This window comes from Acipenser ruthenus, chromosome 11 (genome assembly GCF_902713425.1).
Source record: "Acipenser ruthenus chromosome 11, fAciRut3.2 maternal haplotype, whole genome shotgun sequence".
Lineage (NCBI taxonomy): Eukaryota > Metazoa > Chordata > Actinopteri > Acipenseriformes > Acipenseridae > Acipenser > Acipenser ruthenus.
In genome coordinates this window covers 4,810,801-4,837,957 of record NC_081199.1, presented here as the reverse complement: position 1 = coordinate 4,837,957, position 27,157 = coordinate 4,810,801, and the positions used below count along the sequence as shown (strand labels likewise).

The 27,157-nt window shown below is 39.7% G+C and overlaps 4 protein-coding genes across 7 annotated transcripts; 1 reads left to right on the top strand and 3 right to left on the bottom strand.

Annotated features, from left to right (window-relative positions):
- Positions 1–650: 650 nt before the first annotated feature.
- On the bottom strand, positions 651–15,618 carry LOC117426799 (integral membrane protein DGCR2/IDD-like). Of its 4 annotated transcripts, none has more exons than XM_034044822.3 (11): positions 15,298–15,618; positions 12,175–12,207; positions 10,260–10,382; positions 6,714–6,839; positions 5,942–6,152; positions 5,527–5,603; positions 5,198–5,383; positions 4,613–4,816; positions 3,871–4,023; positions 3,156–3,392; positions 651–2,755 (listed from the first exon to the last, which is right to left on the bottom strand). In XM_034044822.3, the coding sequence occupies exons 1-11, from the start codon at positions 15,380–15,382 to the stop codon at positions 2,508–2,510; spliced, it is 1,683 nt and encodes a 560-aa protein (XP_033900713.1). In that variant the 5' UTR covers positions 15,383–15,618; the 3' UTR covers positions 651–2,507. The 4 variants fall into 4 exon arrangements, with proteins under 4 accessions (XP_033900713.1, XP_033900714.1, XP_033900715.1 ...); XM_034044823.3 differs by having other exon boundaries at positions 5,198–5,380; XM_034044824.3 differs by lacking the exon at positions 12,175–12,207 and having other exon boundaries at positions 15,298–15,617.
- A 973-nt stretch (positions 15,619–16,591) lies between these two features.
- LOC117427063 (testis-specific serine/threonine-protein kinase 2-like) lies at positions 16,592–17,683 on the top strand. Its single transcript, XM_034925398.2, has one exon. It carries the CDS (start codon positions 16,592–16,594, stop codon positions 17,681–17,683), a length of 1,092 nt encoding a protein of 363 aa, XP_034781289.2.
- An 864-nt stretch (positions 17,684–18,547) lies between these two features.
- Positions 18,548–23,271, bottom strand: LOC117973293 (splicing factor ESS-2 homolog). Its single transcript, XM_034925108.2, has 10 exons — positions 22,889–23,271; positions 22,291–22,459; positions 21,865–21,954; positions 21,495–21,664; positions 21,268–21,385; positions 20,823–20,953; positions 20,524–20,626; positions 20,271–20,380; positions 19,947–20,062; positions 18,548–19,639 (listed from the first exon to the last, which is right to left on the bottom strand). Exons 1-10 carry the CDS (start codon positions 23,027–23,029, stop codon positions 19,357–19,359), a joined length of 1,431 nt encoding a protein of 476 aa, XP_034780999.2. The 5' UTR covers positions 23,030–23,271; the 3' UTR covers positions 18,548–19,356.
- A 153-nt stretch (positions 23,272–23,424) lies between these two features.
- On the bottom strand, positions 23,425–26,084 carry LOC117963184 (homeobox protein goosecoid-2-like). The gene is made up of 3 exons (XM_034902219.2): positions 25,542–26,084; positions 24,626–24,870; positions 23,425–23,927 (listed from the first exon to the last, which is right to left on the bottom strand). Exons 1-3 carry the CDS (start codon positions 25,828–25,830, stop codon positions 23,826–23,828), a joined length of 636 nt encoding a protein of 211 aa, XP_034758110.2. The 5' UTR covers positions 25,831–26,084; the 3' UTR covers positions 23,425–23,825.
- Positions 26,085–27,157: the final 1,073 nt, after the last annotated feature.

The window sequence follows — 27,157 nt, the reverse complement described above, 5'->3', positions numbered from 1 at the left end:
GAAAAACTTTTTGTTGTCAGTATTTTTTTATATTATTATTATTATTATTAATTCATCTCTGTGTCGCCTGGTACCACAGCAATAACCAGATAACAATTTCACAAAACAGCTTGAAACATCCTAGAAACTCTGATGGAGCCAAGGTCCAGAAAGGCAGTTGGATTGCAAGTTTCCAAGGCGATCAGACTGGCCAAGTGTCCAGCCATCTCTAGTTCCATTTAAATTAAATATACAAAGAAATTCATTGTGTTCATGAATCCATGAAAGTTAATGTTTAAAGATTTATTAAATGTTACTTTTGAGAAAAATACTCCACTGTACTGGAGTTTGACAGCCCTCTCTTCATGGCTGGACCCTAAGCATAGTGTTCCCCATTTCCCTGTAAAGTCAGTTCACTTTTGTATCCATTGGGGTAAGAATCTTACTTACAAGCAGGTCCCAGTATACATATTGACACAAATTCCACATGCCAAACAATTCTTATATGTAATCAAGCTAGATGCAGGGTAGCCTAATCAATTCTTAATACAGTAGAAAGGGGAGCTAATCTTGTTTTAAAGCTTCAGGCCTATTTTATTGGAATCTGACAGACAAGTCTTTCTCCGTCATGATACAATTTATTTGGCATTTAGATGAAATGTTACAGCCACTTGAGAAAAATAAGAACTTTATTCTTAGTGTTGTGAAGGAAAAAAAGAAAACCTAAAACAAAAAAGACAGGTACAACATGAACAGTATCAAATGTTATGAGACAGCATATCATTTCAGATCAACATGTGTTCCTCTTACACTGCCACACTTTAATTGTATCACAATTTACTGGAACTACTGTACTTGCAAACATTTTGTAAAATCAAACGATTGATAGAATAAAATAAAAATAAGTGGATGCTCACAGTGGCCCAAAACACACCCAGATTATACAGAAATATTTGGAATATGGTATATATATATAGGTAGTAATAGTGTGTGTGTGTGTGACGTTTGAATGATATTTCCAATTGAAATTCATTTTATACTGTGTTACATTCTGTGTGGCCAATGTGAGTCCTCAGAGACATTGAAACACAGGTGACTCAAATGGAGTTCAGATATTGGACTTTTTTATTTTTGTAATAGTAATGTTTCCATTAGGAAGCTAAAGATCAATTAGTCCACCATGAGAAGCATTTTCTCTAGTACCAAGATGGTTCAGAAACATGATGAACTGCAGTCATTTCTACAATACCGGATTCATTAATTTCTGAACACAATCCAGGGCAAACCATGTCCTTTCATTGGACTTCACTATGGATCTAAACTTTCCAATAAATATTTCTTCTTATGTACAGGAACAGTGATAGAACACTTCCAGAATAGGTACTTATTCCAACCATGTTCCAAACTGTTTAATTGACCCTATTGGGCCACTAACCAGGTTCCGGAGCAGTTTCCTTCTATCATTAAATGTAGCGCAGAATGGCCCTACAGGACCAGATTGCCTGTCCCTTTGATCAATGTTGGTCCTGCTTTGACTGGCATAGAATGACATGTTAAAAATCATTGCAATTATGAATCTCTGATTTATAAATCTCTAGAGCCACACACATTAGTCTGTGTGGGTGTTCATTTGCCAATAAAACGTAGCCCCACTAAGCCACAAAAAAAAAAAAAACTACATGACATTTTGCACAAATGAAGGACAATCTGACCAGTTTACATACAAAAATGTAAATATGTGTTTGTGCAGTGATTTAATAAAAATTTCAGAATTTCCCGCTTCAATACATCAGTGATGTGCAAAATGTCTGCCACGAAAAAAAAAAAGCTATACTTTTTCATGATCATTTAAACGGTAAGCATTAAACTTTAATAGAACAAAAACATACTAGTATTAAAGCATAGTATAAAACCTTTGTGTTAATTTTTAATCCGACCACTGCAAAGTCCAAATGGATCCTTTCTATTTCCCTGTCTTTTTCTGGACACAGAAACTTTAAACATTTGCACATCAGCTCATTAGATCACCTCCAAAATATAGAGACCCATATTTACAAAAAAACAAACAAATGCATTGTGAAATCCAATTCGATTTTTCAAGAAGATCGTTCTGGAGAGAAAGTTCAAGCCTTCTAAAGTTTCCAGCTCTCTGTGCGGGTGGTATGTATTAAGCACACAGACATTTCTCCACAGTTCAGTCTTTCAGTCCCAAGTTCATTTTACTCAAGATAATCCACATTCAGATGCAAATTCATGGTTTCTTTTTAAAAATAACAAAAAGCTGCCTCATTTCTTTTGTTTTCTAATTCCCTAAAGAACCTTGTTTTAGTTTCCTCCATGGAAACATGCAGGGATTTCGCAATCTCTATTTACACAACAAAAAAGTGACGCTAAACTGAAACATGAAAGCAGAGTGTTTCATAACACTACTAAAGACGTCTGACTAGCGTTCCTCTTCTCTCTGTACAGCAGTGTGCAAGTAGCTCCTCTACTCATTCGACCACAAAATAACCATTTAACGTTGTTTTTTACACCACAGTATTTAGTGAACAGTTACTGTCGCAGCTTGTCACTGCAGTTTCTGTCGCTGTAGTTTCATCAGTAGGTGAATCTGGTGGGACGAGCAGAGTGCTACTGTCGATGGAATCCTCGAGTTCTTCTGAAGACTGTTCTAAAGTGGAACCTTCCTCTGCTCTTTCCTCTGTCGTTTCCGGGTGTAGATCGCTGGTTTCTATAGGTGGCTGAATGCTCCGATGTGTCTGAGAATTGTTCTCATCTAGAAAGGAAATAAAATAAAGTACAAATCCAACAAGAAATCCAAAACAAGGAACCTATTTCTGTAAAACTATATTTAAAAGAAAGAACAAAAAAAAATAATTAGCAAACAGACAAGACAATTAATAAGCACCTGGTTCAATGCTGCTTGCTGGTTTACACTGGCAGAAAATATTTTTAAACTTTGTCTATATAGTGTTAAATTACTATAAACATGAAGAGAAGACTGGATAATGGGTTGTTTTAATTGAAAGTTTGTATGTGTATTTTTTTCTACAAGTTAAGCACGGAACAATAAGAGGTGAAATGAGAGCATCAGACAATGGCACTGAGAATATGAGAATAAAAAATCCCTGTTTACAACAGAAAAAGCAAACAGGTGTCAAGCTTGCTGAACGTACTTAGACTGACAATCAGTATGGTTGCTGGGTTGAGGGATGCCTCATAAGAGGGCGGGGGGTCGTCAGGGTGCTGTATATCAGGGTATTTGAAGGCCGTGTAAGGAGGTGGAGGGTCATGGAAGTGAAAAGCCCCTCCCTCGCCATCGTCTGAAAGGTGCAGCGGAGTCAGACCTGTGCCAAACCCATCCGGTCCGTAATCCAAACCGGGCATTCTGCGACCCAGGTTGAAGTGGTGCACTGTGTTTGAAGGGAAAGGAACAAAAATAAATACAAAGAAAGTGTTGGTTATGCAAATAAGAGCCCTGTTGCAAAGCAGTTTCACCCACTCCAGGTATTAATAAGAGCTTGATTAGCCACGCTGTATAGGTAACAAGCTCAGGTGTGTCAAAGTCACAGTAAAACCAGGAATGAATCTATGAAACTACTATGCGATGGGAGTCATTTCTATCCCTGAACACATAACCGGCACTGTTATATTTCACATTTACTACAGCAGTAATAGATGAAAAGACATCATTATAAAACATTCCCATCAACAGAGATAAAGCCAACATATCACTAAACAACTTTGCATTAAACAGCATTAAGTTGATTTAATCAAAACTTCGGTCATTAGAAAAGTACTTTTTTTTTTTTTCTTTTTTCTTTCTCCCCAGCTACCTAAATCCGAGCCCTTTGTTCTTTGTACACTCCAGAAAGCCAGTAAAATGCTTACAGTTTCCACCAATGAGAGACTCGATTCTCTCCCTGCGTCTCTGGCGGAGTCTGTGCACCATGAACAGCAGCAGAGACAGGATGAGGAAGGAGGAGATGCAGCTGACGATCAGGCGCATCCCACTGGCCATCGAGTCAAACAGACTGTTTCCATCTGGGAAACCAAAACAGCGTTAGTCCTCCCTTTGCTTTCTGCTAGATTGTTGACATTTCATACCAGCTCAAGGCATTTAAGCCGGCGGAGAGAGACGGGCCAGCTGGCACAGTCTGCAAACCTCAGAACAAACAGTATCAGATAAAAACCTATAAAAAGCAGATTTTGGCAGAAGTTGCGATGTTGGAGTTTCTAGGCTATAGTTTATCTTCTCTTTGTAGATGGCACTTACACAAACGATCACTTCCTATGACAATGCAGAATTACGTATTTTTTCTCAACAAGGAAAACTAGTCCAATTATTGGCACAAATGCTGTTTTATTTCAGTAATCTAGCAATTCACTTGAATATGGGGGATGCTTGGTGTCAAATATACTTGCATATCTGCAGTGCAATTATATCAATTTAAACTCCCTCGCTGCACCAAAAATGCCCCGCTTTCAAATATGTAAGCCAGGTTTGTAGTTGGGTTTCCTTCTCACCAGAGGGCAGCAAAAGCACAGGCATTGCAGTGTCTAGTGGTGGCATAATCTTTCCTCTCAGAGACTCTTAAACGCAGTTTTTTTGTTTCTTATTTATCCTCCTTACCTGGGTCGAGGCAGGTGAACTTGCAGCACTCTTTGGGGTCTTTGCGGAAGTGCTGGCAGCCCTGAGGTCGCTCACACAGAGCCGCCACACACATCTCCGGCTCACCCTTGTGACACGTGCAGCTCAGGCAGGGGTCATTGCCCTTCGGAGTGAAGTAGAACCCTTCACCCACAACGTTATCCTTGATATCCACACACGTCTGGCCTGCAACAGGAACAAAACGATAGACTCAGCATGCTCACAAAATCATGAACAGCAGTGTCATTCCTGGTGCATGGCACCCACCGACACAGATCTTCAGCAAACTCAGCATATAGAGCAAATGAGTCCAAGAAATGCGTTCAGGTGAGCCACTCAAAAACAGACCTGTAGGTAATTTGGACTTAATTTCACCATTAATAAAACGGATGACAAAACGGTTAATCTTTAGACAGCACCAGTAATGAGACAGAATCACAGAATAGAGTTTTGTACCAAATATTAATAACTCTATACAGCAGAACTTGACACATTGTGTTATAGATCAAAGTGAAGTACCATTTCTAAAACTACCACTGAAAGTTTTACAAGTGCCCCCCCACTTACTTCTCTTGCAGAGGAAAGCAGATTTCTCATAGCAGTTTTCAGCATACCAACTGTGCAGCCCATAGTTGCGAATTGTTGGTAAATGGAACCACTGCAGCTGTGCACATAAAACATTTTCATGATCTGGCATTGTTGTCCCAAAAATAGGCACCCTCTCTGGGGGTAAAAATACCTCTGTGGAACCTGCTATGAAAAAAAGAATATTCAGAAGACACATACATTTCATTGCAAACATTGATGTTCTTTTTTTAGTACACAAACCTAATCATATCAAGATTGATAGGGCAGTAATACTGTAAGTGGAGGATTTATACAAATCAGTTACTGACCTTTATAAGCTACTTCCCAGCGTCCTTCGAGTGAGCGGCTTCGGTTTGTGATGACATACTGATAGCCAACCCAAAACCTGGAAGAGGAAGTCAAGTTCAAAAACACGGTTACCATGCTGAAATACTGAGAAGCAGGCAATGACTTTTATAGGACATGCAAAACCCACAGCCAACCTGAATGACGGGTTTAGATCTTTACAATAAATGTAGTTTTCCTGAACATGTCATGCCATATTAATTGAAACTACAACTTGAAAATACAAGGTTATGTTTTTTTTTCTTTAATAAAAAGGTTACATTTGCATTAGCTTTTAGGAGATCTCTTCACTAGGTGAGAGCAGAACCAGCAGCTTGCAGGTTCTCTATTCTCTATACTAAAATGCACCCGAGCCCTGTCTTCTTAGCCCATCTTCACCTGCGCTGGTCTTTGCGTCCAGAAGTTCTCTCCTCAAAGTCCCACTCCTGTGCGAGAATGAACCTCAGCTCCTGGTCAGTGGCGAACGTAGCCAGGGACCCGTTGACTCTCTGGCATGTATGAACAGCGTCCCAGTAGTTCTCACTGTTTAAATACACCCTGTAACAGCTGGCCGTTCCCTCATAGTGATGCCATCCTGTAGGACACTTCTCTGAAGAGAAATACAAAGTTTTCACTCTCCTTCCGTTAAACAAATCACCAAAACTACAAAAGTACAACAATAAGTGAACAGCTTGATAAAACTAATACTCCACCCATCTGTGAACCCGCACAGCAGATATTTAGTTATTGGTCACCTTGTTTAGTCTGCCTTTCCCTGCACACATTGCAATGGCACAAGTAACAGGCCCAAACCCAGCATGGCTCAGCTAGGGTTGTAGGAAGTAATGCAGGTCCTAGCACAAGAGCACCCTCTGTTGGGAAGTTGCTAAAACTGCAACTGCTTTCTTTTACCTTTTTTATTTTTCGTCTTGCATATTGCTGAGCTTGAGTGGATACATTTCATTTTAATAAATGAATAAAAGATCGAGATTCTCCTATAGAAGTTGAAGACTAATAGACTAGAACACACAGTTTTGAAAAACACAAGGCATGGATGAATTACTTTAAGAAGAAGAATTAAAAACATAAATTAAAAAAAAAAAACAGGTGGAAGGGGGTAGAGTGCAAACAAACAACAACAAAAAACAACCCCAGATGAAGTCCCACTTACTGCTAAAGGGCAGAGACTTCTCCCCGCTGCCAGCGTGAAAGTGGGGGGCCTCTCCGGATCTGCCATGGCTGTGTCTGTTATCAATGCTCTCCTTCCCATGTCTGGATCTCTGATCCACAGTTATACCTGCAGAGATTGAAAAACATCAGGACTATTAACAGGAGTGTGCAGAAACAGATGCGAAGGGCTCTATGCTGTTTGTACAGCAGTGCTGTAGCACTGTTACCGTCAGTGTTACAGTAGGCTTGGTGGTCCAGTGGTTAGAGAAAGAGGCGTGTTACCAGGAGGTTCCCAGTTCAATCCCAGCTCAGCCATGGTGTGTGACCCTGAGCAAGTCACTTAACCTCCTTGTGCTCTGTCCTTCGGATGAGACGTAAAACCGAGGTCCTATTGTGACTCTGCAGCAGCAGTTGTGATGCATAGTTCACACCCCACAGAACACACAGAAATACCATTCATTTTAATGGAGTTGGTTTCCTTCATGTTTTGAAATTGATGAATGCTGTTACAGTACAATAAGAATACATTCAATGTGTTTGTTTACCGAGCATCAAAAGAAACTTCTCTATAACACATTTATTAAAAAAAGGTATATAAATGGACATTGACAAAGTGTTTTTGGTTTCTTTTTAATCACTCGATCATTCTTCCTTGACCATGACATGCTTGAGTGACCATGACTGAAGCATATGCACTTAATCACCTAATTAGTGAGACAGTTGATTGGACACTGGATATGGAGTGACTTCAGCTGTTGAATTGCAAGCTTGAATAAAAGCAATAAAGAATCACAGAAAAAAAAAAAAATGCCACGTCTGTCAAGAGAGCAGCGCCTTCGTGCAATCGGCATGTTATTATTATTATTATTTATTTCTTAGCAGACGCCCTTATCCAGGGCAACTTACAATTGTTACAAGATATCACATTATACATTATTTCACATTATACAGATATCACATTATTTTTACATACAATTACCCATTTATACAGTTGGGTTTTTACTGGAGCAATCTAGGTAAAGTACCTTGCTCAAGGGTACAACAGCAGTGTCCCCCACTGGGGATTGAACCCACAACCCTCTGGTCAAGAGTCCAGAGCCCTAACCACTACTCCACACTGCTGGAGGCTGGACTAGGGCAGCATACTGTGGCTCGCTGTCTTGGGTGCTTACAGCCAGCGATTTCAAACCTGGCGAGATGGTATAACCAGACACACTCTGTCAATGACAGGCCACAAACTGGGAGACCAAGAGTCACAACACCTGCCCAAGATCGACAGATCATTTTGCAGCATCTTCGTGATGTCATCTGCTCTAAAACTGAGTTTGTCATTTTTTAATCACATCCAGTGAATTTTATCCAAATAGAAGTGATATGTTTCTTTTGATGCTCAAATAGAAGTGATAAGTTTCTTTTGATGCTCAGTATATTTTGAAACATTAGGCAAATTAGTATTCTTATAATATTGCTTTAAAGCATTCACAAGAGACCAGATCTCATTTCCTGCGAGTGCAAAAAAGTTTTGAACAGAGTTAAAGTCACCATTACGCTTAATATGGATGAACAGACCCAGCATGTTCAAAGCACACCGAAACACTGTTAAAATACTAATTGCTGAAATCAAACACCTGCTATGCTGCTAGGGATAACAGTAGCTTTGTACTTGCATTCACAGCCCTAACTACTTCAAGAGAGAAAAACTCATCCATCATGCCTGGAACTCCGAGCTGGAATTTATCAAGTGCTGCTGCCAAAAATAACCAAACAGAGATCCGAGAACGGGTTCATACAGCCGTGAAGCGGGGCTTCATCTACATCTGTTTTTTCCCCTCCTCGCGATTCTATAGTGACTATTTCACAGTGGCAAGCTCTATATTACTAAGAAAGATGGAGTAGAGAAGACTAATTAATCAAACAATTTATTTTGAACATATCAAGAACTAAAATAAGCATCCTCTCTATACAAATCTGAGCAGCAGACAAAACTCACTTTTGTGTGATAGGACTGTAAACATATCCAAGTGACATCAGCATTAGTGATGCCAAATAAAAAACCCCAAAAAAACACAACATGTACAATTGCAATGGCAAAGGCAAAGTGGAGATAATCAACTGCAATCTTAGAATAAACGGTCAGCTGAATCTTGGTACGGTGTTAATTATTTTTTATACTTGCACAGCAGAACATGACAATAACTCCTTGAATATTAAACGGTGTCCCCTAATGAAAATAAAGACTGGCCATTGCTGGGTAAAGTTCACAAAGAAAGAGATTTTATTACTATCCAATTCAAAATGCAGCTCCAGACTTCCATAGTTTACAAGCTGCCTTCATCATTCTTGTCATACAGCTACTGTTAAGCAATCCCTTTTCACTTCATTTTGTACAGATAAGATATTGCGTATTGCAGGACACCACCCAGTCATTGTATTGCTAGTTCAGACCAACGTAGGCACTGTGAAACTCATTTCACTGCGGGCATCATGCTGAACACATTTGTCTAAAAGGATAAACAGATTTTGTAGAAATAAAGCATGTTCTAAGCAGGCACTTCAGGAGTCTGAATCTTTGCAATCCTTGATAACTAATGATGTGCCAGCAAAATGCGCCCCATGCACAGAATGCAAACACAAGCCTGCATTTCATTGTAGGCACCATGCAGAATCATGCTCACTATGGACTTTAAAAAGGTCACTCGTTACTAAAAAGACATTGCCTTACAATATTTAACAACTCACCCCAGTCTCACAGCAAATTAAGGAATACATATTAAATGAATTCACTTTTTAGCAACAATCTGTATTCTGATATATGGCAAAGCTGGGACGTCATAAGCAGCTAATACAATGTGGTGAGAATATGTGCCTGAACATGTTGAGTTAGGAACATAGTGTATCCACAACTACATTTTTAAAATCTAAGACAGCAGCATTTCAGTCTGTCAGAGGATTGCAAGGCTGACTAAGTTCTGAAAGTCACATGTTGCATTAATCCCTCTGAAGGATCAACTATAATGCACTTCAGCTCTCTTTGTATTTGTGAAGTAGCAACTATGGGAGTTTTCTCTCTCGTTTTGACAGCTAGAAATGAGAGGGAGAGTTTGTCTGATCCAGGCTTCATATTGTCAAACTGATGTTCGAGGATTGCAGTCCCAATTATAGTTAAGCAATTATGGCTAAGGACAGGGCAAAACTGTGTAATGTTACTCTGTTTGTGTAAAAGCTATGTGTATGACTTAATGGAAATACTGGTTTATAAAAACACTTAAATGTATCCTCAAAAATAATGAGTAAATCATGCATCTATAGACCGAATTTGTCCTCTCCAATGCTTGTATTAGAGACTGAAGTGACTGTTTATAGTAATATTATAAATTCAGCTTTTGAGATTCTATCCCCACAAAGTAACTCATTCAACTTTGTCTCATGCAATACAATTATATTAAAAAGAATCACTGAGTTTTGTTAAAAACAGTCAATTGGGACAAGTACAATAATGTAACTGGTGTCTGTGGAAGTTTAATTCACGAGCGTGAGATTCACTTACTGGGGCAGTCCATTTCATCGCTCTCATCTTCACAGGTTGGCCAGCCATCGCATTGCCAGGACAAGGGGATACACTGGATGGTGCCACTGTGGCAGGCAAACTGGCCAGGGTTACACCGGAGCTCTGAAACACATAGCGAGAAGCACATGAACAGTGATTAACAGCGCTTCAAAAGCTGCACTCAGTGAATTCAAGAATGCAACAGCAATAACAAATGTAAAATCAGCCTGTTAAAATAACAACGTGGGTGATAATTACAATACTGTCAAAACAGCTCAACCACTGAGACATTAAAACTAGGAGTGGAGACACTGTAGTGAATTGGTTGGATCCAGATGGATTAAGACCCTTCTGTATTCTGTCTCCAACACAGATAAAAGCCTCATAAAGATGACAACTTGAACTCCATCAGCACAGTAACACAGGGGCTACAGCACTGGCGCTTTTGTGAACATCTGTTTGAGGCATTTAACTAATATTTAGTAGTTAAAAATGATCCAATTAAATAAAGATTACGAACATGTGTTGAAATGCGCAGCAGTCAAGAGATAATTAATCTTGGCATGTTTCAATAATTAACAATATGAAGGTTACAGATCATGGTTAAATGCTGCGCGATACGGATTTGACTAAAATGATCAACCTTGAGAATTGAAACTGCAGCAATTACAAGTTAAACACTTCCAAGCTCTTTTCAGCAAGATGGAAAAAAAAACCAATATCCGTGATAAAGGTTTGTAAAAAATGTGAAATTTGAGCCTACTGTAGCAGGGGATTCTGCCAAGCCACCCTCTGAACCAGGGAAACAATGCTAACACCCATTCATTAACTTCAGAGCTCACAATGTGAGCCACACTTCTGCACAGACACTGCAACAGAATTTCAATTCATTTATTTTATTTTATTTTTTTAAAGAATGAACAAAGATTTTCATTCACAATGACACTTTGGATGGGAATTGCTGCTGCAAAGCACCGAGAATTTGTCAATCTTTGACCCGTGATAATAAATCATGTTTCATACATTTTGCATGGTCTTCACTTTTTTAAAAACTTTGTCTTGCATTCAGCAGAACCCTTGAGGCATATAAAACAAGTCTGTTTGTCTGTAACCTACCATACCCTACATTCTCTCTCTAATCAAGAGACAGCCTGTACAGACAAATTGAGTGCAAGTAAAGAGAAAAATTCAACTGATTTCAAAAGTTCAACCAGTACCAGTACATGGGAACATCGAGTTTAAAACAGTTTCAAACCAAGTCCCAACATTTCCAGCAATGCTTCTTGTCCATTGGAATTACCTGAAAAACGTTTTGCACCTACAGTAATGTATTATCCCAATACAGTATGCATACAGTGGAGTGTACCACAGCTAGAGACTGTTAATCTATCCGTGATGAAACTTCATGTCACACCATTCTGAAATCGACAATGCACTGCTATCCTTGCTTTCTAATTTGGAAATGTAATCCCTTCACAGTACTGACAGCTGAAACATTGCATAATATAAACAGGATCCAACCAAGAGCGAGAAGGCTGCTCCCGCAGGCCGCTCCCGTTGAAGAATCCGGTCTCTTCCCAGCGGCCACTTGTTAATCAGACAACAGAATCATTGTTTTGCTTTACTTGTTATTGAAAACAAATCTAAATACAACAAAGCAAGTCCAAGAAGTGCTCATTAACAGAAGAAAAGCAGTTTCTACGAGACCGAAATCACCCTATCCAGTGAGGTGCACACAATCTCTTCTGAACTAGTTACCATAATGCAAACATTAAACTATTTCTAAAGACTTGAGAGTACATGAACATCAAGTCCATAGCACTTTGTATCTTTTATCCAACAATTAACGTACCAGAAACTTCTCTAGCACTGTTTTTATACTTGATCTAAAACAGAAAAGAAAAATATTGCTTACCTGACAACAGTCGTGCCAGAGCTAGCCGTGGACCTAAAACAAAAAGGAAAAATAGAACCGCATAGAATTTAAACTAAAATTTTTTTTTTTAAAAAGTAAAATATTTAAGCGTGAAGTCTGTCTCCATAACATCAAGATTATGCCATAAAACAAGACTGTGTGTGTGTGTGTAACCTGCTTCAATACAACAATCTATTTACAGTGTATGCTTTTATTTTCTTACTGTTCATGGGTTAAATAAATTCTGGATATGCGGTTTGATCACTCTTTTGTAGCCCTATAGTAGACAACGCCAAAACCAAATAAACTTGATCAGTTAATACAGGAAGAGAGATTATGACTGCTCACTTTACCGAAAGGACAGTAAGAGCCAGAGTGTCTACTGCCGGGAGACTCTCAATGACACTGCTGGGATCATGTGGCTGCCCAGCTGGTTTTGGCCACTCAGTGACCTCTATGTAAACACCTCTGGTCTGCAATAAGAATGCCACAGACCACTGAGAGAAGCACCCGAATGGAGGGGTGCATTGCCACACTATGGTGGTCAGGTTGTATGTATCGGAGATCAAATACCACACAGTGAAATGACTGTCAGTCCATGAACTCAAAAGATGGAAATGTCAGCAAAATGACAATACATATTTTATCACTCATCTATTGGCATCCTGACACACATGGGGCCCACAACACAAAGTCCTTTGCAATAGGTTTCTGAAGAGACAACATGCTAGAGCAGGACATATTACGACTACTGTACCTGAACCTCATTTCTCACAGTTCCTGGTCTGATTTACATTCTGGTAGAAGTTTATCTGATCCTAGATCAGCTTGAATCAAAGGAGCACCAAAAAAAAATAAAATAGGCTGATAGTTTGCCAAGACATTTAAACAATGGGCTGGATTGTCCACATCGACTTTTACCAGGTTGTGTTGAACATGCTCCCTCATTTCGGTTAAATATCCCAGCTGAAGTGGAGATTGAAGAAGAAAAGAAATGCTTAAGAGTTTATAAATGTGCAAAGAAATCTGAAAGAAAAAGGGGCGCCACATTCCAAGCACTGGGAAAAGAGAAACGTTTGAGCTAGTGCCCTTCTTTCAACCTTCATGCCAATGCTGTTGAAAATCGCTAATTCTTAATAATAATAAAAAAAGAAAAGCTGTAAAAGGCTGAATGGTTTTAGACAGTATGCACACATCATTAACAAAAGAAGACATTTAGAGAGTAGGTGTAAAAACAGGAGGGGACTGATCAACTGGACAGAGTTTATTCAAGCACAAACGCTTTTATAACAGGCTACATATCAAGACCAAGAGAGGACTTGACTGGCCAAGTAAAGGAGGCAGCCAGTGGAATGTTAAATAATAATAATAATAATAATAATAATAATAATAATAATAATAATAATAATAATAATGTGTTGTGTTTAATCTTAAACAAACATACATTTTACAGAAGTGGTATCCAGCCATAGTTGGCCTTGCAACATCTATAGACACCGACATGTCTTTCCCCTTCAGGTTTGATTTTTTAGTTTAGAATTCACACTCAATTATGAATCATTAAAATGAGATTTAAGGTCCGGCTTTTTTGGAGACTGTTAATATTTTGTCAATCGGCTAGTGTAGTCTATGCTGATCTGTGTAGCAAGAAAATGCCTTGCGACTGGACAGCACTGGTCAGTGTGAGAACAGTAGGTCCTAAATACTGTGGTCTGGAGGTGATCCTGACTCAGTACAGAAATATATCACTGCCAAGTCACTTAATGCACAGGGACAACCCAACGCACAGGGACAACCCAACGCACAGGGACAACCCAACGCAGAGCACTCCAGGCAGCGTGTTGTATCTTCAAATCCTATGGTTCACAAGGCCAGTGAGTTTATTAGTTTAGTGGCAGTGCTGTAAGCTCATTTCATGCGTTTGCAATTACAGGTCCACACTGAGAGCCCCGCTTCTTCCCAACCCCAGCATTACAAACTAAAAGGTTGAACTCCATCCCAAACTATTTTCAAAAAGGCTTGTCAAAGATATGGGCTAACACGGACTGACAATGTAAAAACGCTGGAGACAACATGTTTACCATCAAACCGTTCATCTTAATGTTGAAATAAAAGTGTATATATTATTATTTATTTCTTAGCAGACGTCCTTATCCAGGACGACTTACAATTGTTACAAGATATCACATTATTTTTACATACAATTACCCATTTATACAGTTGGGTTTTTACTGGAGCAATCTAGGTAAAGTACCTTGCTCAAGCCGGTACAGCAGCAGTGTCTCCTACCAGGGATTGAACCCACGACTGGTCAAGAGTCCAGAGCCCTAACCACTACTCCACACTGCTGCATGCGCATGCACACACACACACACACACACACATACATACACACACACATATATATGGTCATAATCTTAAATCATTAATGTTAAATCATTAGTTTATGGAGACTATTTTACTAGCAGTTTTTTTTCTGCAAATCACAACGACAAAAACGTTCATTCAATGTGTATATTTAACATGGGTCTGTTTATAAAAATCTTAAGTAGCACAATTAAAACGACACGTGTTGCAAACTGCAATCAATTATTGGTGGTTTATTTTTTTTTACTGTACATCGCTGCTACAGTACTAACAATCTATAACGTCCACGAAATCTGTAAGAAAAACTATATATATATATATATATATATATATATATATATTGAAAGCATTTATTAACGCTACATTACCCACGCTTCTAACTACAGGCAGTTCGGGCTACCTAGTGGTGCGCAGCGATACAAGAAAACTAAAGATTTAACAGCAATCAAACATTAAAACGGGGAAGGGAAATACAAGCACGACAACCGAATCCCGGCCAGCCTGTGCAGAGGTAGCCTACCCCGGCTTTCTGTAAATACAATACATCCCTGCAGCGGGATAGCGAGGCCACACCAGGCCTGGATTAACATTCACACCCGAGTGTTTCACTAAATCAATCTTGGATTTCATTTTCACTCCACATTGACTCGCTTAATAACGGAGCCTCAGTAATTTCCCCCTTAAACAGACGACCACCCTCAAAAAACTTTTTATTTCCCCTCCCCGAATGCAGAGTAGAGTTATAACCGCCCTTACCTGCCCGCGGTGGATCCGTGAGACTCAAAGCAAAAAGAAGACAGAGAAGGAGGACGAAACTGCTGCTGTCAGCTTTGAGCAACATTTATCCTCCATTCATCATACCCTTCTTATACAGATAAAATAAACCAACAAAAACTTCAGCCTGCGTTTGCTGTGTATGTTACTAATGAGATCCCGGTGACCTCTTTGGAAAGCTAGCTTTAGAAACGCGAATCTAAAACATAATCCCTCAAACACCGCCTCTCCCTGTCTGCAGTTCAGTTGCAGGGAAAAGAAGATGGCGTCCTCCTCCCCTCACAACAATCCCAAACACGCCACTCAGCCAATCGCATGAAACCAGAGAGGCGGAGCTTCCGCGGGGTATTAGTTTGGACTTTGCGTGCCATTCCAGAGGATTCCCGATCCAGGAACGTCTGTGAGGAATTTTAATTGAAAAGAAAACCTAGCCCTGGCGACACCCATGTCACTGTTGCATTGCATTGCAAGAGCTAAACCCAATGAATCTAGAGGAAGTGTCCGGAAAGTATGAGTGTAGTAGACCATGATCTGTACAACTTGTGTGAGCTGCCCCACACATTGTATATTTAGGACCGCATGCAGTTTTTGCCTTATATTCCCGGGTTTAAACAGCTATAGATGGGTGTGATTTGTTTTACTGCTCTGGCTAAAGGGATTCAGATGTCTGATTTCAAATGTAAATACAGTATATACTTGACACTAGCCTGTACATAGCGTTGGTTGTAATCAACCCCCTCGCCCGATTGCTCTGATACTTTATAAGTGAACAAGTGTTGTTCACCACGATGGACGCGTGCTTTATACAATAGTTTCTTTTTTAAGGAATTAAGATATTGGTATAAAAAGGCGGGTTGCCGTGTATTTCTTGCATTAGTTTGCCAGTTTTAATGTTTAAAAATTAAACTTAAATCTTATGCAACAGATTTTAAACACATTTTCGTATTTGTTTGTTTTTTTGTGCATTTTTGTGAGTATATTCTGAAAGAATTCAAATTCAAATACTAAAACGTGTTTAAAATCGGTTATATATAACTTTATATATCTATAAAGTTATACAGAATTTGTAGCGGATTAAATAGATTATGACGTAATACACGTAACACTGTCATCAAAACAACATAATGCTGCATTTTTCACGTCATCCCCATGATACCACATTTTCAGATGGAACAATTAACCGAAACCTTCACGTGTTTTTAACAGTAGAGACCTTGGAATTCAATGGCATGCGTGGTCCTATAAATAAACTTTTACAGATGTGGAGTTCAGTACCATGGACGACGCCCTTGTGTTGAAGAAACGCGGCTACACGTTGGGTATTAGTTTGGGAGAGGGGTCTTACGCCAAAGTCAAATCTGCGTACTCTGACCGCCTGAAAAGCAACGTCGCTGTGAAAATCATCAACAGAAGAAAAGCTCCTGTCGATTTCTTAGAGAGATTTCTTCCACGGGAACTGGAGATCCTCGCAGTCCTGAATAACCGCTACATCGTGAAGACTTACGAAATATTTGAAACCTCGGACGGGAAGGTCTACATGATCATGGAACTGGGGGTTCAAGGGGACCTGCTGGAGTTCATTAAGTTTAGGGGTGCGCTGCCTGAAGAAGTTTGCCGCAAGATGTTTCGACAGCTGTCACTGGCCGTTAAATACATCCATGACTTGGAAATCGTTCACAGAGACCTGAAGTGTGAGAACTTGCTCCTGGATAAGGACTTCAACCTCAAAGTCTCGGATTTTGGCTTCAGCAGGCGCTGCAACTATGAAGACGATGGCCAGCTCGGGCTCAGTAAAACGTTCTGTGGCTCAGCTGCGTATGCAGCCCCCGAGGTTTTGCAAGGCATCCCTTACAATGCTAAAGTGTATGACATCTGGAGTATGGGTGTGGTTTTGTACATCATGCTGTGTGGCTCAATGCCTTATGATGACTCCAATGTCAAGAAAATGCTTAGAGTCCAAAAGGAACACCGAGTGGATTTTCCGAGGGGTAAACACGTGCCAGCGGACTGCAAGGATCTACTGTACCGCATGCTTCAACCGGACGTGTCTAAGCGCATTGAAATTGACGATATTTTAGATCACCCTTGGTTACAACCCTCGAAACAGAAAAAAGACTGTGAAAGCTGCTCAAAAAGTTCCTCGAAAAGTGACACTAAAGGAGAAACTAAAGCAGACAGCCGAAATGAGAGCAGGCGGGGTCTCAGAGCGGACACAGACGATGAATTCGATTCTGAAGTTCTTGATGAAGCCAAAGCGGAGAAAAAAGGATTTAAATCTCATTGTACTGAGCCCACACCAACCAGAGCCGCAGGCAACCGGAGAAAGTCATCTCAAAAAGTTAAGGAAACTATAGAGGAGGGTGATTAAGCTATTACTAGCTTCATTTGTGTGCACTTTATTAAAACAAACTAGCAATAGCAAATTATTGCAACGGAACTCTATCGTACTGCTCGTTATTATTAGGATGTTTCTAAAGTAATTATTTTGCTATGGCTTTTTCTGCCAACGCTTGGAAAATAAAGGTGCCTGCATAAGATGCAAACGCTGCAAATCGTCGATTAATTCAAAGTGATTAAGCTAGGGGATTGAACTAGTTATACATATCTGAATAAAAACGCCACTTAATAATCAGATACAACCACGAAAGGTCACATCAGCTGGTCTTAAAGAACTACTGTACTAGACGCAACCAAGACGCACCTTCAGATGGTGTGTACAGCTTTGGCCATAAGGTTTGCATCACCCTATAGAAATAATTAATTTTGCTTCATAAAATGGAATGCAACCTGCTGAATACTGTTACGTTAACATATTGAATTGCATGGCGCTTTGTAGTTTTCCATATACTTAATGAAAAACTGATATAACTGAAGAATTTCGAATTATAACATGAGATACTGTACTACTATTATGGCTTCTGGTAGACTTTTGCGATATCATTTTGTAGTTTCTTTCATTACATAATGTTAAATATCTAAATTATGTTCCTAATTAAAATCCTAAAATTGTAGGTGATGTAAATCTTCTGGTCATAGCTGTATGTCTGTGCTGTCCCTGTAAAACATTGGGAACGTGCTCATGATCCACTGAGACGCTTGTCTATGCGCCCAGAAGGGAATAGCTTCTTTACAGCTTTGGTCTCTTCACATTACTAGTACAGACTATGCTTCGTTTTAATCTGCTATTTCATAAGGGCGCATTTTCCAAATGATTTGATAAGTCTTTGATCTGTACAGTAATATACACTTTATATTTATTCACTGAATATCAAAGTGTAACAACGGAAAGCAGCATTGTGGAACAATCGTCTCAGATTTACACAAATACATGAAAAGGGGAACACGCTTCTTTTAATTACATGTTTTTGGAGGGTAGTACGTCTGCAAACAAAAAAACGTTATTGTTTTATTTTTATTTACAGCAAGGGTTGCAAAAAATAGGTGTGTTCAATGCACCTGTCAATACCTCCGTATAAATGGCACAGGAATGGTGTGTAGGTGGCATGTTACTTTGGGATCTTACACTGTGGGCATTGCTGCTGTATTTCTGCATGTTTATGCACAACAACGGTATGTAGCTGGTCCCAGTTTAGTACATCAGCAATGCAAATGTTAACAATTGACAGAGATACATTTTGCTGCACTGTTGTAAATTACTCAAATAAAACAAAAAGTTAATACAGTAATAGCAGGTGCCATTTGGGTTTGAATGGCTTAAAGCATAAAGCAATGAGAATATTTTGTTCAAATATTACATCATAATAGGTTTTATTGTCTGTTCAAAACACAGACACATTAGCACTGAAATGGGTGTGTGCGGCTGGTAGCAATTATCCAATTGTTTTCAGTTCACATTATTGTCTTGCACAACACCTAATGAATAGAGACGCAAGATGATGAATTGCTCCGTGAGTGATTGCAACATTAGAAACACCCCAAGTCCTCAAGCCACCTTGTTTCCTTGAATTCAGTCTTTTTCAGTAGATGACAAATCGACAGCCACAAAAAAACATCCTACATCAATCCCTGTCTTATCTGAGCCTAAAAGAAATCAGCTGCTTTTCTCCTCTTGGGGAGCTGTAGCAGGTTATCAGTAATGGAAGCAGGGTCCTGGGTGGCTGGGGTCCGTGCATTACCACTTGGTGTTGGGGTGCCACTTGGAGTGCTCAGCCCTACTGGTGTTTTACATCCTGGGGTTCCACTGTGCGCAGGAGACGGGGTGTAGCTGGCCCGCAAAGCTTTATCTGTGTATTTGCTGGCTGTTCTGTTTACAAGCCTCTGCAAAGCTGGTGACAAGGCTGGACTCAAACCTTTTGGTGTAAGGCTGAAACCAGAAAATACAAAACCAAACAGTAAGTCATCTCATCAAAAATGATGTATGAATTAACTCCAAATAAAACATCAACTGAACTTTATTGACACTTTTTTTTTTTAAACTAAACATTATATTTTGTTAGTACAACAGTACTGAAATATTAAATGGACGTTGCATGCAGACTTTAAAAAAAAAAAAAATTATCTACAGTTCTGTCAGGAATTCTGGAAGCATTCACAAATCCCTTTACGTTTGTTTTATTCATTGTTATACAACAAGCAGCAGAAAGTCCAATATCAGCATTTGCCCGTCTTACCTGGCCAGGTTTTCCGTGACCTTCCGCAGTGCTTCCTGTTTATTTGCTCTGTTTTTAGCAGCCGCTTCATTAGCCATTTTCAGGCCCAGCCTCTCTCTTCTACCAGGTGCTGGAATCTGCAAAACAAACACATCACTGCATTAAGTAAGAGCTATTGAGTTAACCTTCGATCAGGTCACCGAGGAATTCATTTGCAGAATACATTAGTACTTACGTTGGCTGTTTGCAATTGACAAAGTGATTTGGCATGGAACACCCCACTACTAAAAACTAAACCATAAAACAGCGTACAGTTGGCAGGTTTTCAATGGTTTACCCATTTACCTTAAAGGATGGACCACGTGTCCTCTCTACATAAGGTGTGTCAGAAGCATCCAGACGGAATGGGGTGCTTTCTATTTCACCCCAGGTCATTAAAGGAGAATCAGTCACACCTGCGTCCATTCAAAAAGAGAGAAAGAGATTCAGAAAGGATCTCCAACCTCTGGACAGCAAAAAATATTTGCATTTGCATTGTGATTGTTAAACACAAACTATACGTTTTTTCTTTCCAACATCAAATATAATGGCTTCTTACCAGGTGCAGGTGATGGTGTGCCTAGGAAGCCATACCCATTCACTTTGGGCGAGTCTTGTGCGAGGAGGTCTTTGCCATCTGGACCAACTTTACCCTGCTTAAACTACACAGATAAAATGGTATGTTATGAATCAGATAAAAAAACATCTGTATTTTTAAATAAAGCCATGCTATAAATGCTTAGTTTAGGGGTACTGTGTGTTAAGTGAAGTTCAGAGCGATCAGCAGAACATGTTTCTCCATTCAATTCCATGTACTGCACGACTGATAGCCGCTGTTCATTTCAAGACCACGCAAACCTGTGCATTGAGAGCTGCCGCTTGCTGTAGCTGAGATTTGCTCAGAGCTTTGCTAAAAGGATCTCCCTGGAACCGTGTGTTTTTGTGAAGAACCTCTCGTGGTTTCTTGAAGCTTTCATCGTCTTTAACACCTAAAAAAAAAAAAAGAGAGAAAAGCCACAGTTAAAGCAGCAAAAACAAGAATACAGTAAGACCATTCTAGAATTACTAGATTTATACATTGTGTTACAAGAGCTAAATGTGATTAATGTGATTAATCTAAAGGAAGTGACTGGAAATTCTTATTATACATAGATCATGGTCTGTACAAGTTGCGTGACCTGCCCAATCCATTTTATATTTAAAGCCACATGCATAAATCTTTTTTAAAATGTATTTATATATAACCACTTATTTAAAGTATACTGGTCGCAATAGAGTGAATAGTCAATATGGTTTTACTTACCATCTGGGTAATACATTAATGCATTCTTTGCCTTATACTCCCATGTTTCAACACCTGCCTTCCCTGATTCAATTGCCTGCTTTTCTGCCGATGGCAACGCCAAATTCTCTGTGTGCCGCTGCAACCAGAAAACACAGAAAGCTTAAACACACGAACTTGACAAAGAAGACCAAAATAGCTTCTAAAAAACAAACAGCACACAAAACATTTAACAAGAATAAGCTGACCTGTTTAAACTCAGCCTCTGCTTCATAGAGCCATGCGTGTCTTGCTCTCTCTTTGTCTTTTGCCAGATCCATGATCTGCTCAAAAGAAGCGTTATCTTCACTGGTGTTTTTAGCTAAGAAACTATCCAAACAGGGTAGCTCCTTCTCTTCCTGGTCCTTCTCTTTCTCTCCTTAGAAAAACAAATGGGATACTAATTATTTCAAACAAATATATTAGAACTGCTTGAGATTATATCATGTAATGTCCCGATTTCTAATTTCATCCAGTGAGTACAAATATAATCTGTGGGAGTTTTGAACTACAAACTACTACTCTGGTTCTTGGCCTACGTTGTTCAAAAACAAACCAAATGAAATCTTCTCAATGTACCTTCTTCTGTAACTCTTGCTCCATGTCTGGCTTTTGAGGACGGTGAACCTGGATGACCCTCAGGAGTTTCAAAAGTAGCTGGAGTGACATCTGAAGAGATGAAGAGAAAAACAGAATATCAACATTGTAGAAAACAATGGAAGACTGCATAATTGTATTAGTATATTTATAGTATGCAGGGTTCAGCAAGAAAGTGTGATTTCTAAGACAAGGAAACATTAATTTAGTGTTTACCAGGAATCTGTAAGGAAGAATGCCATGCTAATGAACACAATCTCTCAACTTGAATTTGTATTTTAGTTTTTTTTTATTCTTTCAATTCTTTCATCATTCAGACCGGGTCATTGCTAACAATGGAAAGTATTTACCCAAATTGGTTTTGAATCTGTGTATCAAAAAAAAAAAAACAGGGGTTGTGTTGCTTACAGGGTGCAGAAGAACGCTCAGAGGATTTTCCCAGCGATGAACCAAATTTTATTGCTATTTCCCTCATCCTTTCCAGGTCTCCAGTTTCTTCAGCCTCTAAATAGCCCCTCTGAGCCTGTAGTTTCTCCACATCTGGGAAGAAATCCCTCTGGATAATCTTTTCCAGGCTCTGTTTGAAATGAACATTTGGAAATGGGTACGCATGCACTCAACGAGATCAATTTAGCAAAGTGATGCATTCACCATGCGTACTGTCTGTATACGCTACACACTGGTTGCTGCAGTCAATAAACGCTCCTACCTTTTGTTGTGTAAAAAACTTGTTATGCAAATCACTCTTGGAGTCACATTGCTAATAGTTTAATGTCCAAGCTTCCTAATATTTAAACGGCATAACGTACCAGCATTTTGGGGTATTATTACCCTATATATCGCTTTATTATTATTTATCGTTGTTTATTTATTACAAATTATAACATTTCACTAGTTATATTCGTTACTTATACCATTACAAATGTAAAAGAAACGAACATATTTCTTGAAATCACAATCCTACAAAAAGGAGAAGCGAACAGCCACGTATTTTTTGACTACTTACCTCAATGTACTTATCTTCATGAAGAACCTTCCTTTTCGGGGGTGTTTCGACACCAGATTGGCCACCAATGGCGACAGTTGTGTCCGATTTAATCGGGACAAGCGCTCCTAAAGACGAGCCTTCATTCCCGAGGAGCGCCATCACCCGAGCCCGTGGATCTTGATAAACACTACGGCCTGGCTTGAGCAACAGTGAACTGGATTTCTGATAGAAACGTCAACTGGGTAATAATATAATCTAAATTACCTTTGTTGGTTTTTTTGTTGTTGTAGTACAGTAATCCCGGTACTTTTGAAAAGTTATTATTAACTTAAATTATAGAAATATTTCCAAGACCTGCGAAATCTAAACACGTATTTCGATTTTGTCTGGACCTCAGATATGACGTAAAACTAAGAGGCGGAGACTCAGTGCATGCTGGGAGATGGAGTTTTATATGAGGAGAGGAGAAAAAAGCCATAGCTAAAAACCATAATATAAAATTCTCCATTGAAATATTGTCACGCAGCAATTAATACACATAACCAGTTGTACATGACACCAAGCTATAACATGATGAATGTGTGGCTTAAACTAGGTGTATTTAGTGGAAGGTATAATGACAGTTCATTATAGATAAGCAATACGGTAATACAATTTAAAAAATTGGTCAACAAGCATATATTTTAATTGACCAAAAAGTGCACCCTTTTCAATACTTTTTAATGGACCAACAAGTAAGTTTAACACACGCTTTCAAGACCACATCCATTATATTTGAGAGGAAAGAAAAAACAGTGCTGAAGTTGTTTTTTATTTACAGACAAAAGTTTGCAATTACACAATAAAACAACCCCCTTTTCACACAAAATATTATAATAAACACACACCCAAGGTTCCACGCCCGAAACGCACAATGCACAGCCTCTTGCAGCCTGACCGAAGCGCTCTGTTTGGTTCAGTCTGTGTTTTCCACGATGCTCCATCGCTCGTGATCACTGGAAGCCAGGGACACGCGCTTCTGTCGTCTCCACTTTGCTCTACGGTTTTTAAACCACACCTGGAAGAGAGTGAACATCGAGCAGGATCAGTCACACAGCCGGTAATACCACGTGTTCTGCCATTATTTACTACCCCTCACCTTTTTTGTGCCAGCTTCCTATACTGCATATGCTCGCCACAGTTTTTCTTTGTTTACAAGTAATTCTGTCAGAAACAGATTAGATCGCTTTAATGTATACAAATCCAGTAAGCATTCATGAAGTATGAACGTCGAATTATTATAATGACTTGAATGACAATACTTTTCTGTGTAGTGAAGGAATACCAATGGCTGACTGTTTTAAACACGGTAATGCATATTATCTGCTCGATAAGAAACTATGCGATGTCGTAGTTTCTGCTTTTACGTTTTTGTAAAACAGCACATTTTCTTATACTATAAATAAGGGTGGCTTTTTCTGACACCACAATACGTCTTGCCAGAATGTACTTCTCCCCCCCCCCCCCCCCCCCCCCATATAATTGTCAGAAATTGCTATCGGCAGCAAAACCTGAGGGAGGCATGATGGCATAATCTCAGTTGCATACCTGTTTGCAAGTATAGCTCTACAGGAAACACAACAGGACATTTTACACTTAGACGCCTCCTATGGAATGTGCCATATTCACGAAGACGGACAGGTCCTTTATGAATAATCCCACCTGCGCGGCTGTGGGACAGCACGGTTCAAGATCGGGGGCTGGAAAGAGCCTTACCTCCACCCTCTCCTCGCGCAGGTGCGTGCGGACAGCGAGCTGCTCCCTGGTCGTCACGTCAGGGTACTGGTTCTGCCGGAAGAGCCCCTCCAGGGCCTCCAGCTGGTCCTCCGTGAAGATGGTCCGGTGGCGCCGCGTGCGCCTCTGAATCTGACTGAAGAAGAGCTCCTCGACCCGGCTGGCAGGATGGGGGTCCCCCGCTGTGGGGCTCCCAGGGAAAATCCTTCGGGACCAGAGCTTGCAACCTGCAAAACACACACACCAAATGAACACTCCGCGCACCGAGAAATATTCAATCTCTGAACTGGAGCAAAGGAGCGGTAAGTGTGCGCTTATAACACCTTCATTTCTACTGGTGATAACACGAGAATTAGAATGCAATACAAGGTAACACTGCACAGTCATAATAAACACCTGGTTCAATTCAAGCAGGGTCAGGTAACAGACACTGCTGCAGAAACAGTGAGATTTATACAACTATACTGTACAGTATTACTTCATATAGTATATGAACGCAGAACATATATTACAGTGATAGGGGGCCGCTAGTCACGGATCACAGCCATGTAGTCATGTTCTGTAATGTGTTCAATGTAGTTCAATGTTATAAAATACTGTCTGCGAGTTTAACTTTGTATAACTTACCTAACACTGTATTAGGAAGACCTACTGTGATGAGATGCAATTAAACCATATCATATCTAGACTACTTTCACTGTAACACGGTTAACTATAGCTGCCCTTATGGTACGGAGAACTAGCGCATGGCGACAGTGAGATAGATTGTGCCAATGCGCCAATGGTAATTTGTTGGTAAGGGGTTTTATTCTTTTTGTTAGAAACCCTTTTAAAAGCAAAGCATTTCCTGCACCGTGCTGTGCTCCACGGTATACCTTGTGCACTCAGAGCCACTTACCTGTCACAGCGGGGTAATCTTGCAAAGCAGTCGCAGCGCATCGAGTGCAGCAGCAGCAGTAGCACGCGCGGTCCTGTGATTCCGCTGGAGAGGAGACCGGAGTCACGCTCAACACCAGCTCTTTGTGCGTCTGTTCTCTAGACACACACACGAGAGAGAGCGGCACGCTGGGGTCCTCGCTATCACCCTCGCCCTCTGGAAGCTTGGCTAGGATATCCTCGATGCTGAAGGAGAACCTTTTCTTCACTGTCTTACACATTTCCATAGCAGCCAACAACTCAGAACACATTCAGAGGTCTCCGTTTCAGTATCGCGGGTAGCCGAAGGCACACATGCAAAGAACACCGTACTGAAAAAAGTAATATAATCTACTTTAAAAAAATATATAATGTAATAGTAACTTTAATTACTGCATTGGTCGTTTTTTTGGCTTTTTTATTATCATATTGTTATATCCAAAATATATACCGTCAGGTAATATAAGAATGTTAGATGCAATTTAAGTCAATATGGGAAAAAGAAGCATCGTTCTCCTCTGGATGTTTACACTCTGTTGGATCACACAGACGCCCTTTATAGTTGATTTAAAAAAAAAAAAATTATAATCCTCCTGACGACAAAAAAAAAAGGAGAAAATAAATGCCAGCTAATCTTAGCAGTTTTGTTAAGGGGTTAGTGAGGATGTGAGATTTCGCTAATCCTACAGCATTGCTGTCCAAAGAGAAATCAGATTTATTTTTCTTAAATTAGGATAGAGAACTGCTAAGACCCCTATTGTTCAGGTGTTAGAGAGAGAGAGAGAGTTTTGAAAAAGGGCTTTACCCAGAAACACCGAGGAAGATTAACTCTTTCGTTTTAAAGTTCTCCTATATGTACCCTTTCCAATAAGTGTGTGTGGGGTTTCCTTAATTCCTAAAGCTGTTAAACACACACACACACACACACACACACACACACACACACACACACACACACACACACACACACACACACACACACATATATATATATATATATATATATATATATATATATGGTTTTTAAGACACATGGATCCACATATACTACGTATATACTAGGCTTGAATATCCCCTTTTTAGCAACTGTTTACATTTTAAGCTCTGCTGCTGAAGATAATTACAAGTGCAAGTCTATGACAGAGTGAATCTTCAAGGAACGTGAAGCGGTAAAAGGCTAAGAAGCCAAACGCAAGAACAGGCTTCTTCCGTAACACCGCATCTGCTTGAAATAAAAAAAAAATGCTTATTCACATTTCTCACGTCTCAGGTGTGTTACAGAGAATGGTTTAAGTGCAATGCATTTGAGATCGGACTGTACTGCAAATGGGGTTGAGCGCTTAAAAGGATTGAGCCTGTTTCACGCAAATAGAGGATTGATCACGCTGCTTTAATGGACTTCTCATTCACCTTTTGTACTCACTTCTTAGAAACCAGTAGAATGGCTCTCCAGAACAGACTCTCGTGCTGCATGCCCGTAGTCAGGTTTATATTAGCATTCTAAGAGGGTAACATTCTGGAGTGGAATGTCCATTTTCCACTGGAGCAAACATCTCAAGGATTTTCATGAAACTATTAGGATACGGTACTCTAGGTAGC